General features: G+C 32.8%; 2 protein-coding genes across 2 annotated transcripts in view; one reads left to right on the top strand and one right to left on the bottom strand.

Annotated features, from left to right (window-relative positions):
• The window catches only part of HMGCLL1 (3-hydroxy-3-methylglutaryl-CoA lyase like 1), a 185,704-nt gene extending 182,341 nt beyond the window's left edge, over positions 1-3,363 (top strand). Inside the window, exon 11 of the mRNA XM_081294414.1 lies at positions 3,253-3,363. The gene's annotated coding sequence lies outside the window, so the exon portion shown is untranslated. The remainder of the gene's footprint in view (positions 1-3,252) is intronic.
• A 5,587-nt stretch (positions 3,364-8,950) lies between these two features.
• The window catches only part of GFRAL (GDNF family receptor alpha like), a gene marked incomplete at its 3' end in the record, with an annotated part of 57,763 nt that continues 51,536 nt past the window's right edge, over positions 8,951-15,177 (bottom strand). Inside the window, exons 7-9 of the mRNA XM_081294992.1 lie at positions 11,237-11,332; positions 11,075-11,147; positions 8,951-9,023 (exon numbers count right to left, since the gene is read on the bottom strand). Of these exons, the coding sequence (XP_081151118.1) occupies positions 8,951-9,023; positions 11,075-11,147; positions 11,237-11,332 (242 nt within the window). The remainder of the gene's footprint in view (positions 9,024-11,074; positions 11,148-11,236; positions 11,333-15,177) is intronic.

Raw genomic sequence — 15,177 nt, 5'->3', positions numbered from 1 at the left:
CAGTAACAGACACTCTTGAATAGGTCCAGGAGATTTAAATGATGCCAAGGCTTTGTTAACCTCTAGGAAAGGGCATGGGTGTCTGTAAATCTAAAATTGCTCAGATTAGTATAATGGGTGTACAAACGTTGAAAGCCATTCCATCAGTTGTTCTCAAAGCAGAGCCTCCACACCAGTGGTGTCAGCATCATGAGAGGACTGTTAGAGTAATGAATTCTCACTTCACCTGAGAACAAACAGAAATTCTGGAAGCAGAGCCCAGAAATTTTTGTTTAGCAAAATCCAGGTGATTCTGATGAAGATTGAAGTTTAAGAACCACAACACAGAGCCAATTATAACCTGACCAATGCCAGTAGACTACACCCTATTGTCTCATCAATTTTAGGCAGTTTCTTTACATAGATAATGTACTTTACAGTGAATGAAATGAATAGTTGACTTAATGCTCAAAACTCAGGAAATGAAAACAAAAATAGACAAAAGGGATGACACCAAACTAAAAAACTCTACACAATAAAGGAAGCAATCATCAGAGTCAAGAGACACATATCGAATGGGGGAAAAAAAGAAATAGTAAAAAAAATTTCATTAAAAAAGAACCAAAGGACCTAAAAAAGACATTTCTCAAAAGAAGACATGTAATGATTAACAGGAACATGAAAAACACACAGCATCACTAAACCTTAGGGAAATGCAAATCAAAACCATGATGAGATGCCACTTCATCCCCATAAGAATGGCTGTTAATAGAAAAGACTGAAGATAACAAGTGCTGGTGGGATGTGGAGAAAGGAAACCTTTGCATACTCTTGGTGGTAAGGTAAATTAGTTTAGCCGTTAGGGGAAACAGTGTACATTCCTCAAAAAGTGAAAAATAGAACTACCATATGGTTCAGCAATCCCACTACTGGGTATATATCAAAGGAAATGAAATCAGTATGTCATAGAGACAGCTGCACTTACACATTCATGGCAGCACTATTCACATTAGTCAAGAAATGGAAACAAACCAAGTGCTCATGAGCAGAAAAAATGTACGAAGACAATGTGGTACACATACATAACGGAGTACTACTCAGCCGTAAAAATGATGAAACCATGTCCTTTAAGATGGAACTAAGTATGTTGAAGTGAAATAAGTGAAATAAGCCAGGCTGAAAAATGAGACTGCATGATCTCACTTATATGTGGCATCTAAAATAAATGATCTCATAGAAGTTGAGAGTAGGATGTTATCAGAACCTGGAGATAGTATGGGGATGTAAGGAATGTTAAAAGGTTGACCAAAGGTACTAAGTTATAGTTAGATGGAAGAAAAAATTCAGCGGTGTGCTATTGTAAAACAGGTGACTATAAATAACAATAATATGATGTGTACTTCAGAAAGCTGAAAGCAAGTATTTAAAATGTTTTCATCATAGATAAATGATAAATGTTTGAAGAATATGTTTACCCCAACTTAAACATAACATAATGCATACCAAGCATCACATTGCCCAATAAATATATACAATTTACTGTTTTATGCATCAGTTATAATAACAAATTTAAAAACAATGTTTGTTAGCTATTGTCTGAGTATTCTAGTGTTTGCCTGTTGCTAGCCAATTTCATCATTCCTAAACTTGTTTTCCTTCTGTTCTTCATTGAATCAGAAAAAAACAAAAAACAAATAAACAAACAAAAACAAAATTGGGGAAAGGAGGAAAATAAATTGAATCAAATTAAACTTGTGATGAAATTTGCAGTATTCCTAAGGCAATCAGAAGAGAGTGTATAAAACAGTGTGTATGTATGTGTGTGTGTATATATATATATATATATATATATATATATATATATATATATAAATAAATTTCCTAGGTGTATGGTTAAAAATAAGAACAAATGCAATGGGGGTAGAATACTTTATGTGATTTCATATGAAGAATACTTCATTAAATAACAAACAATCCTAATGCATTTCAGCATTGCCACCAGCAGTGCTGAGGACTCCCAGTTCTATTAACTTCTGATCACCACTGCCTTTCCATTCCCTACCCATTCCAACAAGCTCAACACAATTATGGAAATACTAAATAAATCTTCATAATTCAGTTATCATTTCACTCTGTCAATATCCTCCAAACTTATCTCCAAGCTCTTTATCTATTATTAAGATATTAAGGGCATTAACACATTTTTTACCCTTCAGGTTACTATCTTTAAATTCTAATAGTTGGATCCTATCATTGTTTATATAGTTGGATTAATTGTCAGTAAATTAAAACAAGTAATTCAGGAGGCTGAGATAGGAAGATTGCAACTTCAAGGCTAGCCTAGATAACTTAGCAAGACCTTGTTTCAAAATAATAATATAAAAGGGATAAGGATATAGTTCAGTAAGAGACCAAATTGGGTTCAATCTCCAGAAGCACAAAAAATAAAAAAGAATAAAGAAAAACATGGGTACCCTGAAGCATGTCAGTGACAACATCTATTACTTCTGAATTTTCTGTATGTGGACCTTTACTCCTCATTGTTTCCTTTTACGTATTGTGGTAGCTTATTTCGCATCAGCAACCTCAAATATTTCTTTTCTCACTCCTGTGTAGCATTTATCCTTTTAATCTTTCCCAGAGACCTCTAAAAACACCTCTAAGATAAATGTGGTTTTCAGACAAGAGCAGAATTCCAGGATTCAGTTATTCATTCTGTGCTCTAAGGACATTCTGCAGCTTGGCTATTAGCAGCACAACCTTCAAGCTCTCCCTCCCTGGTGAATGAATGATTCCCAAGTTTCTTGAAGGGCTTCACTGAAAATGATATTTCTTTTGATGACACAACACAACCAATATAGTTTTCCTACTAGAAAAAATTTATTAATAAATAGAAAACTGAATTGTTAGAGCTAGAGCACTTTTGTCAGCTGAGAAACACTTATCTTAGGTGTACGCCATTTGGTTCCAAGTAGCCAAATGGAAAACAGAGCTTAAACCCAAGCTGATCCAGTTTATTTGCTTGAGGCCACTTTTTTTCTGTTCTTTAATTCATCATGAAGATAATATAGACTATTGTAGCAGAAGCTGTTGGCTGCCTACCTGAAAGCCTGCTCTAATCATCCTTGCTGTAGGACAAGTTGTGTGGGAATTTACCCTTTCTTCCAAGGGATTCAGAACCAATTCTTATACTAGATCAATATGGTAATTTGAATTTCTATGTTTCCCTGTTTTTAAATGAATTCTCAATTGTGCACCCACCACACTATCAAGATGGCAGTAAAGAAAACGTTAAGTCTTTGAAGATATCTTTGAACCACCAAGTAAAGCAGCAGTGGAGATCCTTTGCCTTGGACCTTTTGTTAAGGAAATAATATGTATTCCTTATTGTTTAAGCTGTTTGATTCCACGTGAAGCATTCTAATTCATAATCTGTGAGAAATATGGATAGTATCTTAGAGAAAAAAATCTAAAATAGGTATTTTCTGCATATTTGTCAAACATAAAAATATTCATAATTACAATCAGGGTGATTATTGGTAGACTTAGGAATCAAGATAGAAGATTCTGAAATGTAATGTGTATATAATCTAATGTGTATATTTTTGTGTGGTGCTGAGGATTGAACCCAGTGCCACCACATGCAAGGCGGGCACTCTACCATTGAGCTTCAACCCCAGCCCTGATGTATCTTTTTGATTACAATTTTTTAAAAAATTTTTACATATTGCTGTGAGACCTTGGGGATTGCTTAACCTCTTTAACCATCAGACTTTTTTTTTCTTTTTTAAAAATGTTGTAAGTAGACCAAAGTAGTATTCACTGTTTTTTTGTACTTAACTACATAGTGCATGTAAAGCATATACAATAATAATCTTGTACAGTTTTGTTGTTCTTATTGTTTTCTGTAGTTCTACTAATTAAAAGGATTAGTTGTACATACTGTCATGAGTAGTTCATGTGCCTAGATAATTATTCTATCTTTGTATTTATAACTATTCCTTTTCTTATGTTACATTGCTATTATAACACCCTCCAGTATTAGTCATATTATCTTCAATATTCATGAAATAAGAACTTTTGAAAAGAATTTCTTTGTTTCAAAGTATTAAAAGAATGTAACAAACACAATAAAACATTCACTGAAAATATAAATATATTGATATTAGGAAAATATATTTTAAAGACAGTTATGGAAAATAACTCATGTCAGAAAATTCCAATGAAATCTTGAAGTATTATAATGATAATTCTGTTTTGAATTCTTTCCACTTAAATACATATAGATTGTTTCTGTTGTATACTATTATTTTATGGAAAGTAACATACAGAAATTTCATAATCAAGGAAATATATCTTCCTAACTCCTTTTAAGAGTGTCTTCTCATAGAAAATAACATGTAATTTTATGTCAAAGTATATTAAACTGTGAATCAAAAATTATGCTTAATTAGTACTATATACATATATCAAAAGCTTTTTCAGCTTACAACTGATGACTTTACTTGAAAGATGAATGTTTTCTATTTATAGTTATGTTTTTAGATAGACAAAATATTTAGAAAAAATTTTATCAGTGAAATTCAACACAGAATTATCATTATAATATTTCAAGATTTCATCAGAATGTTCTGACATAAGTTATATTTCATAATTGTCTTTACAAAAATATATTTTCATAAAATATTTAGAAAATATTTTATCAAATTATGTATCTTACTTCTCTTATAGATGCAAATATCAAATAATCCATTACACTCAAAATAGTTATATATTATACTTCACAGGCCTTTTAACATAATAATATACACTGGATGGAAAAATTCCATGACATTATGAAGTTTCCTGACTCTGCTATCATATTTAAATCTGACAATCTTACCTAGCTAGAACTTTAGACCTCTGTGTTTTAAACACACATTTTCTCCTTTTTATAGAAGACTATAAACAACTGTAAATAGTATGACTTCTGATTAAAGATACACTTCTTGTAAGTGATTTCTCTGTGAATGCTTTGGAGACCCTCATTTTACTGCCTGAAGTTTCAGGGTGCAGTCAGTGTGGTCTGAGTAGACACTGAAGCCTCAAAGAGGAACAACTTGAGAAACTCTAGTACAATAAATCATTTTAGCCCAGATGGTATTCATCTCAAAGCTCTGAAGACAGCAAAGTGTGGAGGAGCAAACCTGGCAGGCAAGGATGTGCAAAAATAGCAGTGTCAGTGCACTGAGGATGCATGCTAATCTTGTGCTATGGGGCCTAGTCATTGTTTTGACTGCTGGTCCCTTAGATCTTATTCTTGGATTTGTTGAGCTCACCATTGTGAGTATTCTTAAAAATAGAGGAAATCTATTTGCTCTTTATTTGTGTTCATTTCACTGTCTATAACGATGAATAGGATACATGTTTTACTAACTCCCAAATCTGTTTCTCAGGAATCTCATAGGGAATTCAAAAGTAGGAACTGAAGTGAGCCCCAGGTATGAGTTCCTGTTTTCCTTCTGCCCTTACGTCCTTCCTGAGAGACTATTCTGATTCAGCTCCCTGAGTTTCAGCTGGTGCTGTTCTGTTGACTCCCCGCTCTCAGGAATGCCTGAGGAAGTTTATGGAAGGAATTCTGTGGGAAAAAGCAGGCTCTGGGTAAATATGCAAAAGAAACAGGAGGTACAAAAGTTTATTACTAGAATATTCAGACAACCCAGAAAGGAATTTGATCAATGACCAAATTCTTTTAGGGAGAGGTCTTTATCTCTGCCATCTGGTGATCTGGCCACCATTCCTCACAATGGTTTTTCAAAAGATCACAAGCAAGTCTTTGGTGTAAATTGGCTTTCTCATCTGGAATGAGCGAGATGTAAGGAACACATCAGAAAACTTGAAATTTAAAGGCTCTAATTCAAGTCTCAGCATAGTTTCAAGTTGACTACTAGGTAACTCCACATGGATGTCCTTCTGGTGTTAGAAAATCAATTGGTCCAAACCTGATATAATTACCAGCATTATCAGTCACAGAACCAATAGAAACAGATGGCATTCTCAAATTAGGACCAACTCCCATTTATCTAAAGTGTATGACTCTTAGGAATGTTTGATTTACAGAATCTTTCTACAGATGTGTGTGGTTGTAGAAAACCAAAATGCGTAGTACAGAAACTACACCATCTAGTACTAGTAACAACTGAGCTATTAGTACCACCAAGTCTGAAAGGAAAAGGAGAGGAAACTTGTACAGAAATCCAGAAGGAGATGTAGAAAAGGCCACACTAATGGAAACAGTTAAAGAAAAAAACAACCCAGAATGAGACCCGAAGGAGGTATCCACAGAAACACTTTCCTTTCTGCCATTTCCACCATTGGCTGAATCCAACTGGAAGTTGTGGATCAAAAACAATTATGTACTGTATATAAGTCCTGAAGATATTTAAGAGGTAGAGAAGGATGGGAACAGATCTAAAAATAACTGGCATACTGCCATTTTCCATTCCAATCTTATCCCTACCTAAATGAACCAGTTCTCTAAATGACACCATGGTTTACCTAAAGACACCCAACAAAATCTACTCTTAATGGAAATTCTTAACATGATCCTTACAACCTCAACTCCTTGCAAACATCTGATTTCAAGTCCCCATCTATTCAGTGTATGAAATATTCTTCATTGTTGCCTTTCTGAGTAAATTCTGAGCAGTTACTTGGATCTGTTTGTTCATCTCTGCTTTCTATTCCTTAACACCTAGTGTATGGCCAATAAGTAATTGTTAGTAAATGAATTGCTTCACTTAGAAGGCTATGAAATGGTACAAAATTGTTTTACATAAGAGAGTGAGTTTATCAGATTTCTTAATGAAAAAAAGTTTACTAGCAAAAAATATAAATAATTGTATACAGAGGGCTACTTTAACAGTAGGTCTGCTTAAAATGTACTGCAATGTTTAGCTAAAAAGTCTTGAAAGCCTGAATTAATTAATTTGCTCAACACTTATAGGTTGAACATATACTATATAAATATACTATGTGCTATTAATAATATATTATGTCTTAGCCAGGATATTAAGTACTGGTGGTACAGTTCTTAACAAATATGTTGCAGATTTGAAAAATAAAGTAAACAAGATCATTTCTGAAAGTGATAAATGCCACAAAGAAATGACGAGGCCAAAGTGATAGAGTGATATAAAGAAAAAAGTTAGCAGTGATAGGAGGCTAATGAATGGAATGAAGAAGCAATTACAGGGAGGTGTGGGAGTCTAGGAATGGGGAGCACATGGTGCAGAAGAACCAGCAAGGATGCCTAGCAGATGCAGAGAAGGGCGTGTTAAGAAAGGCTTCCCAGAGGGCAGATGAGTAGATGGTGAGAGTAAAAATGGGGGCCAAGTCCTGAAAGAGCCACCAGCCACACTTTAGCTGTGGTGACTCTTTAGCCTGGTGTTTAAGGACCCTTTGTGTTTCAGTCCTGATGGATGAAAAAAGTTTTATGTCCTGCATTATGTCAATTTGTACCCCCTGCTCTGAAGGCAGGGGACTATTTAAGCTCCCTAAATGCTCCATGCTGACTCTTCCTTCTGTAGTTCTACACTCTTATTCTTGTTGGCCAAAGAGACAAGACTCTCTTTTTTTTTGGGGGGGGGGGTCCTCTATTTCACACTCTGTCCTGGCCTTCACAACTCAACACAAAGTATTTCTTAAAACAACTTGACTTCTTTCCTCTGTTTTCCAGAGAAAATTCACAGTTTCCCAGACATTAGCAAGTCTAAACTAAATAGCAGTATTTTAGAGATGAAAATCCTTACATTCTCATCACATTAACTCTCTATGCAACATGCCCCCACTGTAATGTATAGAAGTCCTTGGGGGGCATCTGTGACTCACCAAATTTTTCTTCTCTGTTTTAAGGGTAAAAGGTTTTCAATTACTTTGAATATTCAGGGCCAAATATTAAGTTTAAATTTAATTTAATCTGGAATGTAGGGAATATTAATAGAATTGAGATCAAATAAGCAGAAAATATTTGACTTTTAATTGTAAATATGTCTCTAATATTAGTATGGTAGTATCTTCAGGTTATTAAATACTTTTTTTCCTTTTTGCCACTGTAAATAATACAATTTCACTGGTATTCTGGATGAGGGGTACTGATATGATTGCAGACAGTTGAAGTACACATATGTATCAAAAATTGAACTAATAAACATCTTTTCCATAATTTACTGGTCACAATTATATCCTGATGTTAAACCAAGTCAAAAGTAGCAGTATAGAAGCAATACAGAAAGTAGAAATTAAAGTATGACTTTATTATTGCAGAAGTTCATAAAAGTTAACGTGAAAAATAAATTCACAATCAAAATACATCATTATTGAAATACACATTGACTTTTGTTATCTAATGTAGTTGTTTTACATTTTTATGGCTATAAAGACATCAAATTTTAAAAAGTAAAATTCAAAAATATTCAAATAACAAAAATTCCAAGATATCATTTTGACTTTTAAGACTCCTCATCTAACCAAACATATTTAGGCAATTAAAGTTAATGCGAATGATCTAGGTAATGATTTGAAAATAGGTAAGACTATGTAGCTCACAGATGTGTTGGGTATTCTTATTAACATTTCCATTTTGTCAAGCTAATAGAAACCAATAAAACTGATCAGATAAAACAACCTGTTAACTATAATCTCATATTTTAATGTAGTTAGTTAATTTTATGTGCACTTATATTCATCATAAAAACAAAATGAAATTTTGATTAACATCTTTTGTCTTCAAGGGAAACTTTAATTCTCTACTAGTGCATTTACTAGAGTATTTTCTTAAGAAAAAAATAAATCTGTGATCCTCATGCCTCACATTTTATAATTAAAACATTAAATTCATCTGAATATTTTCCTTATTATTGATGATTGTAGCATTCCATTGACTGGCTACAGAGACTTGCTTTAAAGAAAGTGGCTGTTAATGATCTGTGACTCAATGAATGATGACTCCTCCAGGTATTTGGATTGGTGGAGAATCTCTTGTTTGACTTGATATTCTGGAGAGTCTATGTAAAAGCAAAAGCAAAAGTTAATAGTATGCTAGTATGAGTATTTTACAAATATACTTGTTTTGGTTGAAGTCTGTGTCAAAAATGGGGAAAAATATGTTTCCAAATGTAAAGTCCTAGTTACAAAATATTCTAATGTGTTTCTGACTATCATATATTTAACTGTAGTATCCATATTGTCATTTTTTTCTTATTATTCTCTCTCTTGTTTTAAAATTTTTCCCCCCTGTTTATACCACTAAGCTACATCCCAAGTCTCCTTTTTATTTGACTTTGAGACAGGGTCTCACTAAGTTGCCCAAATCAGCCTCAAACTTGTGATCTTCTTGCCTCAACCTTTTAAATCTTTGGGATTACAAGTATGTACCATTGGACCTGCCAGGGATAGGCCTTCCTATACAGGCAGATAAAGAAGTGAAGTCACAGGTGATTCATCGGGAATTATGTATAGCTTACATATGATTTATCTGTGGTACAATATTATCAGTAAAAACTCACAGGCCCTTGTGGCTAGGATGAACTTTAAACATTACGTATGTGGCTAAGAAGTAAAGATCAGTGACCTTTTTTTTTTTAATTGGTTGTTCACAACATTACAAAGCTCTTGACATATCATATTTCATACATTAGAATCAAGTGACCCTTAACATAGGAGTTTTGTTGGGACAGAAAACTGTTTCTCTGAAACAATAGATTTGTCATTGAATGTCTAAGCAAGTAGAGTAGCTGAGCAATGCTCTCAAATATTTCAAACCAAATAAAGTGTAATAAATTCCAAATGGTACTTTTCTCCTTTAGAAATAGGCCATAATTACTTGGCCTTTAAACTGTATGTTAGAACCCATGTAATAGCTTCTCATAGAAATAAAACTTTTAAGATCTTGGAAAAAAGCAGATTATTTGGTACTGCTTTTGGTAAACAACATATTAAACACTTAGCAGGATTGAATCCAATAAGTAGATATACTTTCTTTAGCTGCATTGCATTTAAAAATAAATAAATTGAAATGTCTTTCAGCAGAACATATACTCTTCTGTACTTCACCCTCTACTATTGTTACACACTCCCCCGCTTCTGTCTTCCCTTGTCTTTTCCTGGTTGTCAAGGCCTGTTCATTTGGGATTTCTCAGGTTGTTTCTGAGGAGCAATATGTGTATGTGCATTGTGCAGGTGACTGAGCCAGTCTGTGTGAATGTCAGATGTCAAGATATAAGAGAAATAGCCAATAGTTTGTTTCCTGTCTATGCCCATTCTTACTGATATAGTTTATGTGTATATAAGTATATTTACAGATGTATGTAAATGTACTCTCTGTTTCATTAACATTTATGATACTCAAATTATACATATACACATGCATAAAGTAAAAGCAAATGAAAATGATTGATATTTAAATATGAAGTTATATTTTAATGGAAGGTAAACTAGTGCATATCATCTTGTATCTATTTGCAAAAATAAATAAGTTAAATGTCTTAAATCCCCTAAATTCAGAAGTCTAGAGTTTGATTGAGTCTCTAGTCTTAAAAGTCTCACATACTTGATGGAGCATTACAATACTCTAGTCATGAATGCTCTCAAGGAAAATGATTTTGAAAGAATCAGTTAATGTTAGGTAATGACTATGTCTTTCTATGGGTATGCTATGAGGCCTCATCATCTTAGGTAAATAAAAACTTTTTGAGATATACAATAGGTTAGTTATTTGAGTTCACCAATTCTACATATAATTTGAATAAAAATATAACAAAATTTCATTTGTATTTTGCACAAAAACCAAGAGGAAATACTGATAACAGTTTAATTGGAAGCAACATGCAATGCATATGTGCTGGTAAAATGCAGCGTAAGAAAATCCCCAATGATCACATTTCCCTTACATTTGAAGACCATGAGTAATGTTTCCATGGATCTATCCCACATAAAAGTTGATTTAGCATGTCTTAACGGAGAAGCTTTCATTCTCAGGGCCTGCGTAAGCTCATCCATTGTGAAATGTGCTAAATGATTCCCTCCAGCCCTTCCCTTCTGAGTTATGTTCAGTTACCTCAACTTGAGCATAACCAAGAGAAGGATTCCACAGGTGACTGTCATGCACATCACAGCATAGATGACTTGCCCTAGGAATAAAAGACTTTAAAGATCACTGGAGTTTTACAGGGGATAAATAATAAAGTATTATAGGGGACATATTTTTTTTTAAACTGACCATTGAAGGAGGAATGAAATCCAGTTAGAGTAATTTCCTTGGCATGTTTTCTTTTATACAATGCAATGCCCTTGAAATTAGACAGCATTGGGTAATCTGAAAGAAAATGACAAAAATGAGATTCCAGTTTTTAAATATGGTGTATTTGTCCCCTTGAGTGTAATTTGCTTAATATTAAAATTAAAAGGCAACAATTTATTTCAATGAATTTTAATAAATTTGATAATTTTCATGTAATCAGGAACATCTTAACTTTTAAGTTTGTTTCCTCCTCCTTTTAGTCAGATAATTTCTTTATAGAAACTTTTTCAAAACAAGATTAGTTTAAAAAAATGATTATATTTTATTCCTCATTGTACCCAAGACAATAACTTAATGCTATCCATTGGGATATTGAGAAAGATTTCTTCTTTATAAGAGTGATTGTTTTAATGTGCTTTTAAGAATGTCTTATTTCCCTAAGATCCACAAATGAGTACCCATAAAGGAGAGTCCTTAAACTAAATGCCCACTTGCTCCTCTGCTCAGACACTATAATACCTGGCTTTGTTTGTCTATGATGTTCTGTCTCCCTTTGACCCAGGCTTACACCACACCCCACTCTGGCCTGTGTGACCTTCAGTCCACTGTTGAGACACCCTGAGAGGATACTTTAAGTCACTCTGAGGCCCCAGTCTTCTTAGGGCCTTTTCCTAGTCCCTGTGAAATATGCCCCCACTGTTTTCTAGTAAGCTTACAACTCTAGAGAGCATGCTTCCTAGGAGCCAGGTTTTAAAAAGAAATCATTCTCTGTGGGATATGTTCTTTTTCTTTTTTTTTCTCTTTAAAACAAGAATATATCATCTTAAAAATGGATATATTTTAGCTGTTTTTTTTTTGATCACTTAAAAAAAATCACCCCAACTTTTGACTCAACACAACACACATATAAATATAGAATATGACCAATAGCCCAATAATCAATTTCTTCAATGATGATAATTCAGTTCAATTGGAGGCATTTAGGAAGAAAAAAAGAGAATAGAAAGAAAAGGAAAGGATAGTGAGGGGAAACCTCTAATTTAGAGAGGCTTTGATGTTCTCTGTTCTAGACGTAGACAGTAGTTTACAGAAATGAGTTAAATAGTGAGGTCTTACATCCAATGAAAATTAGTGACAAAGGTTCTGAGTAGGGATGGAGATGAGAAAAAATATTATCAAAGTTTCCACCCTATTCTCTCTCCCCTTGACTGCTGCTGTTCAGAATCCCATGAAACCCAGAGGTTGAGCTCTACGTTAGGAATAATCAGTTAACAGATAGGTTGGAATTTCAGTATAAAATTTCCAGAGTGAGTGGGGGAGAAGCAATACAAGAACTAGAAAAGTACTGATTGGTTCTTAGAAAGCTCATTCTTGGGCTGTGGAGGTAGCTCAGCAGGCGCTCTCTCTCTCTCTCTCTCTCTCTCTCTCTCTCTCTCTCTCTGTGTACATATATTTATATATACACACGTACACATACACACACACACAAACAGGCTTTGGATTTAAAATTTTGATACAATTAAAAAATGTTCAGCTCAAAAATTTTTAGGCTTCAAGTTACACATTAGCTCATCATACTTACAAAATTTCTTGAAAACTGAAAAATCAAACTTTTCAAAATATAGATGTATTATGGGTATGATTTTAGATTTTTTTTAATACACCCATGTTTACAAGACAAATTTTGTTATTCACTATAAGGTTGGAATGGAAAAACTGAGCAATTCAAATAATATTTTTATAATAATGTTCTTTTTTGTAAGAATTTAATTAAGTTGAACATATATATTTTTAGTGAAATGAATGATTAGAATAAAATATATTTAAAATATTATATTTATATCAATTGAAAATATGATGAATAAATATTTTGATTTCTTTATAAATTATATGATTTTTGTAAAGTTTTAGGCAGATACATGGCATATATGTAGATATATATGTATATATAAAATATATTGACTATTCAAACAATATTATGATGTTTATGAAATTCTATCCCTAAGTACATTTGGTCTGAGTAGTATCATAATTTGACTTCCTTAACGTCAGAAAAAAAGCATTCTTTTTGACAAATTAGGCCATTGTTTAGATATATAACTTCTTAAAGTAACTGTAAACCATTCACCTAGCAAAGATTAGGAAGAATTGTCTCATTCACTAAATTTCACTCACATGGAACTCATTAACAAAGTCATAATAGATCAATGACAGAAATGCTAGCTAATGATCCCAGTGAAAATCTGAATGTGTCTAGCAATCGCCCCACAATCTTAAATATTACACCCTGGGAGGATACCAAATATCAGTTAGAGAGATTAATATTGCTGAGGCTTTCTTGGCTACTGAAGCCCATTGGAGATTCTTGCCTACCTTTCATAAATAGTGAGGTTTACAGTGTTTTATAACCATGAAATTAAAGTCAGCAGAGTTGATTACCAACCTCAGTCCCACACCATCTGCTATATTTATAGATAAACACTGTCAGTGACTTGTTTATCTTAACTTATACCCAAGAGGAATTACATACTATTATGCACTGTAATATAAAATCCCTATACATTTGATGGAAAATCAAGATTAATTTCAACCTTGCATTAGGAACAAATTTAAGTAGTATTCTTCCTAAATGAGTTGGAGAAATTCAATCAATTCCATCTTTTTTTCTTTCAAAATCCTTGTTTAACAGTGGCTGAGAACTTCAGAGGCTTAAAATTCTGCTTTCTTTATTTTTTATAGAATGATAAATGCATTGTAAAAGGTGTGTAGATCAGATACAAAGCAATGGTTTTAAAATAAATGCCAGTATATTTGAAATATAATCATTTAAGAAATTAAACATACTTCAAACTGCAAATTTGTAATCTTTCATTTCATTTTAATTAAGTCATAACTTAGAAGAGTCAACTTGGGGGAAAACTGCCTGTCTATAATGAACTTAATGAAGAAAATATATCTCCAAAATGGAGCAGTAATTTTTATATCATAAATGTACTAAGAGAGCTAGTTAATAATAAAGACAAATGTAAAATAATGAGGGGAATAATTTGCTCTATATTTTATAACTTTTACAACTTCATGTTTTATATGTGGAGGTTCTAAATGTACAAATATTTTTTAATGAACAAACATATAAATGACAGTACCATTGATTATCCAGATAGATTTCTGATATCTTAATTTGAAATAGAAAATTCACTAATGACCACCTTTTTTGAGAAGTGCAAGATTTATCTGGCTGGCTTATATAGTTATTTTCATAGACTGATTGAGAACAGGGAAAACATGGAAAAAAATTAAATATGCATTTCAGAAAGTCTCAAAACATTATTTGGAATGATGATATGATCAAAAAAGTTTTTTTAAGTTATTGAGTTTTTAAATGGAAAAAAATGTATATAATTTTACTATGTCTTTCCTGTACAAACTAGCAAATCTGCAGGAGAAAGGAGAAATGTGTTGTGGAAACTTCTTATTCAGCAACCATATTGAGAATAGATAATGTATCTAACTTACAATAACAGAATTAAGCTATTACAATTCTGTGCTCAAGCAATTATCTAATGGTTAAAAAAGCATCTATTCTCAATTTGCACACTTGAAATAACATATCTACTGCTGTATAATATTTAGTTTGTTCTAGTTTGAATTAACATTAGTTAAATGTCTTCACATAAGTTATATATTTTTCATCACTCATTTCTTAAAATGTAAATCCATTGTCCCTGCTGCAAAGAACAGCAGCAATAACCAATAAAAATTGGTTAAGTGATTATATGGCCAGGAGATTGATTCCACTCATCAAATCTCTTTACTGATGGGCAAAGAATAAGCATGTTGGGCACTGGATTAGGGATATCTAAGAAAAGTGAAGAAAGTCAATAATGTTTTGAGCCTAGTTTTTGCATTGCAAAACAAGA

The sequence above is a fragment of the Spermophilus citellus genome (assembly GCF_964194105.1).
Source record: "Spermophilus citellus genome assembly, chromosome: 5".
NCBI lineage: Eukaryota > Metazoa > Chordata > Mammalia > Rodentia > Sciuridae > Spermophilus > Spermophilus citellus.
This window is presented reverse-complemented; position numbering and strand designations above follow the sequence as displayed.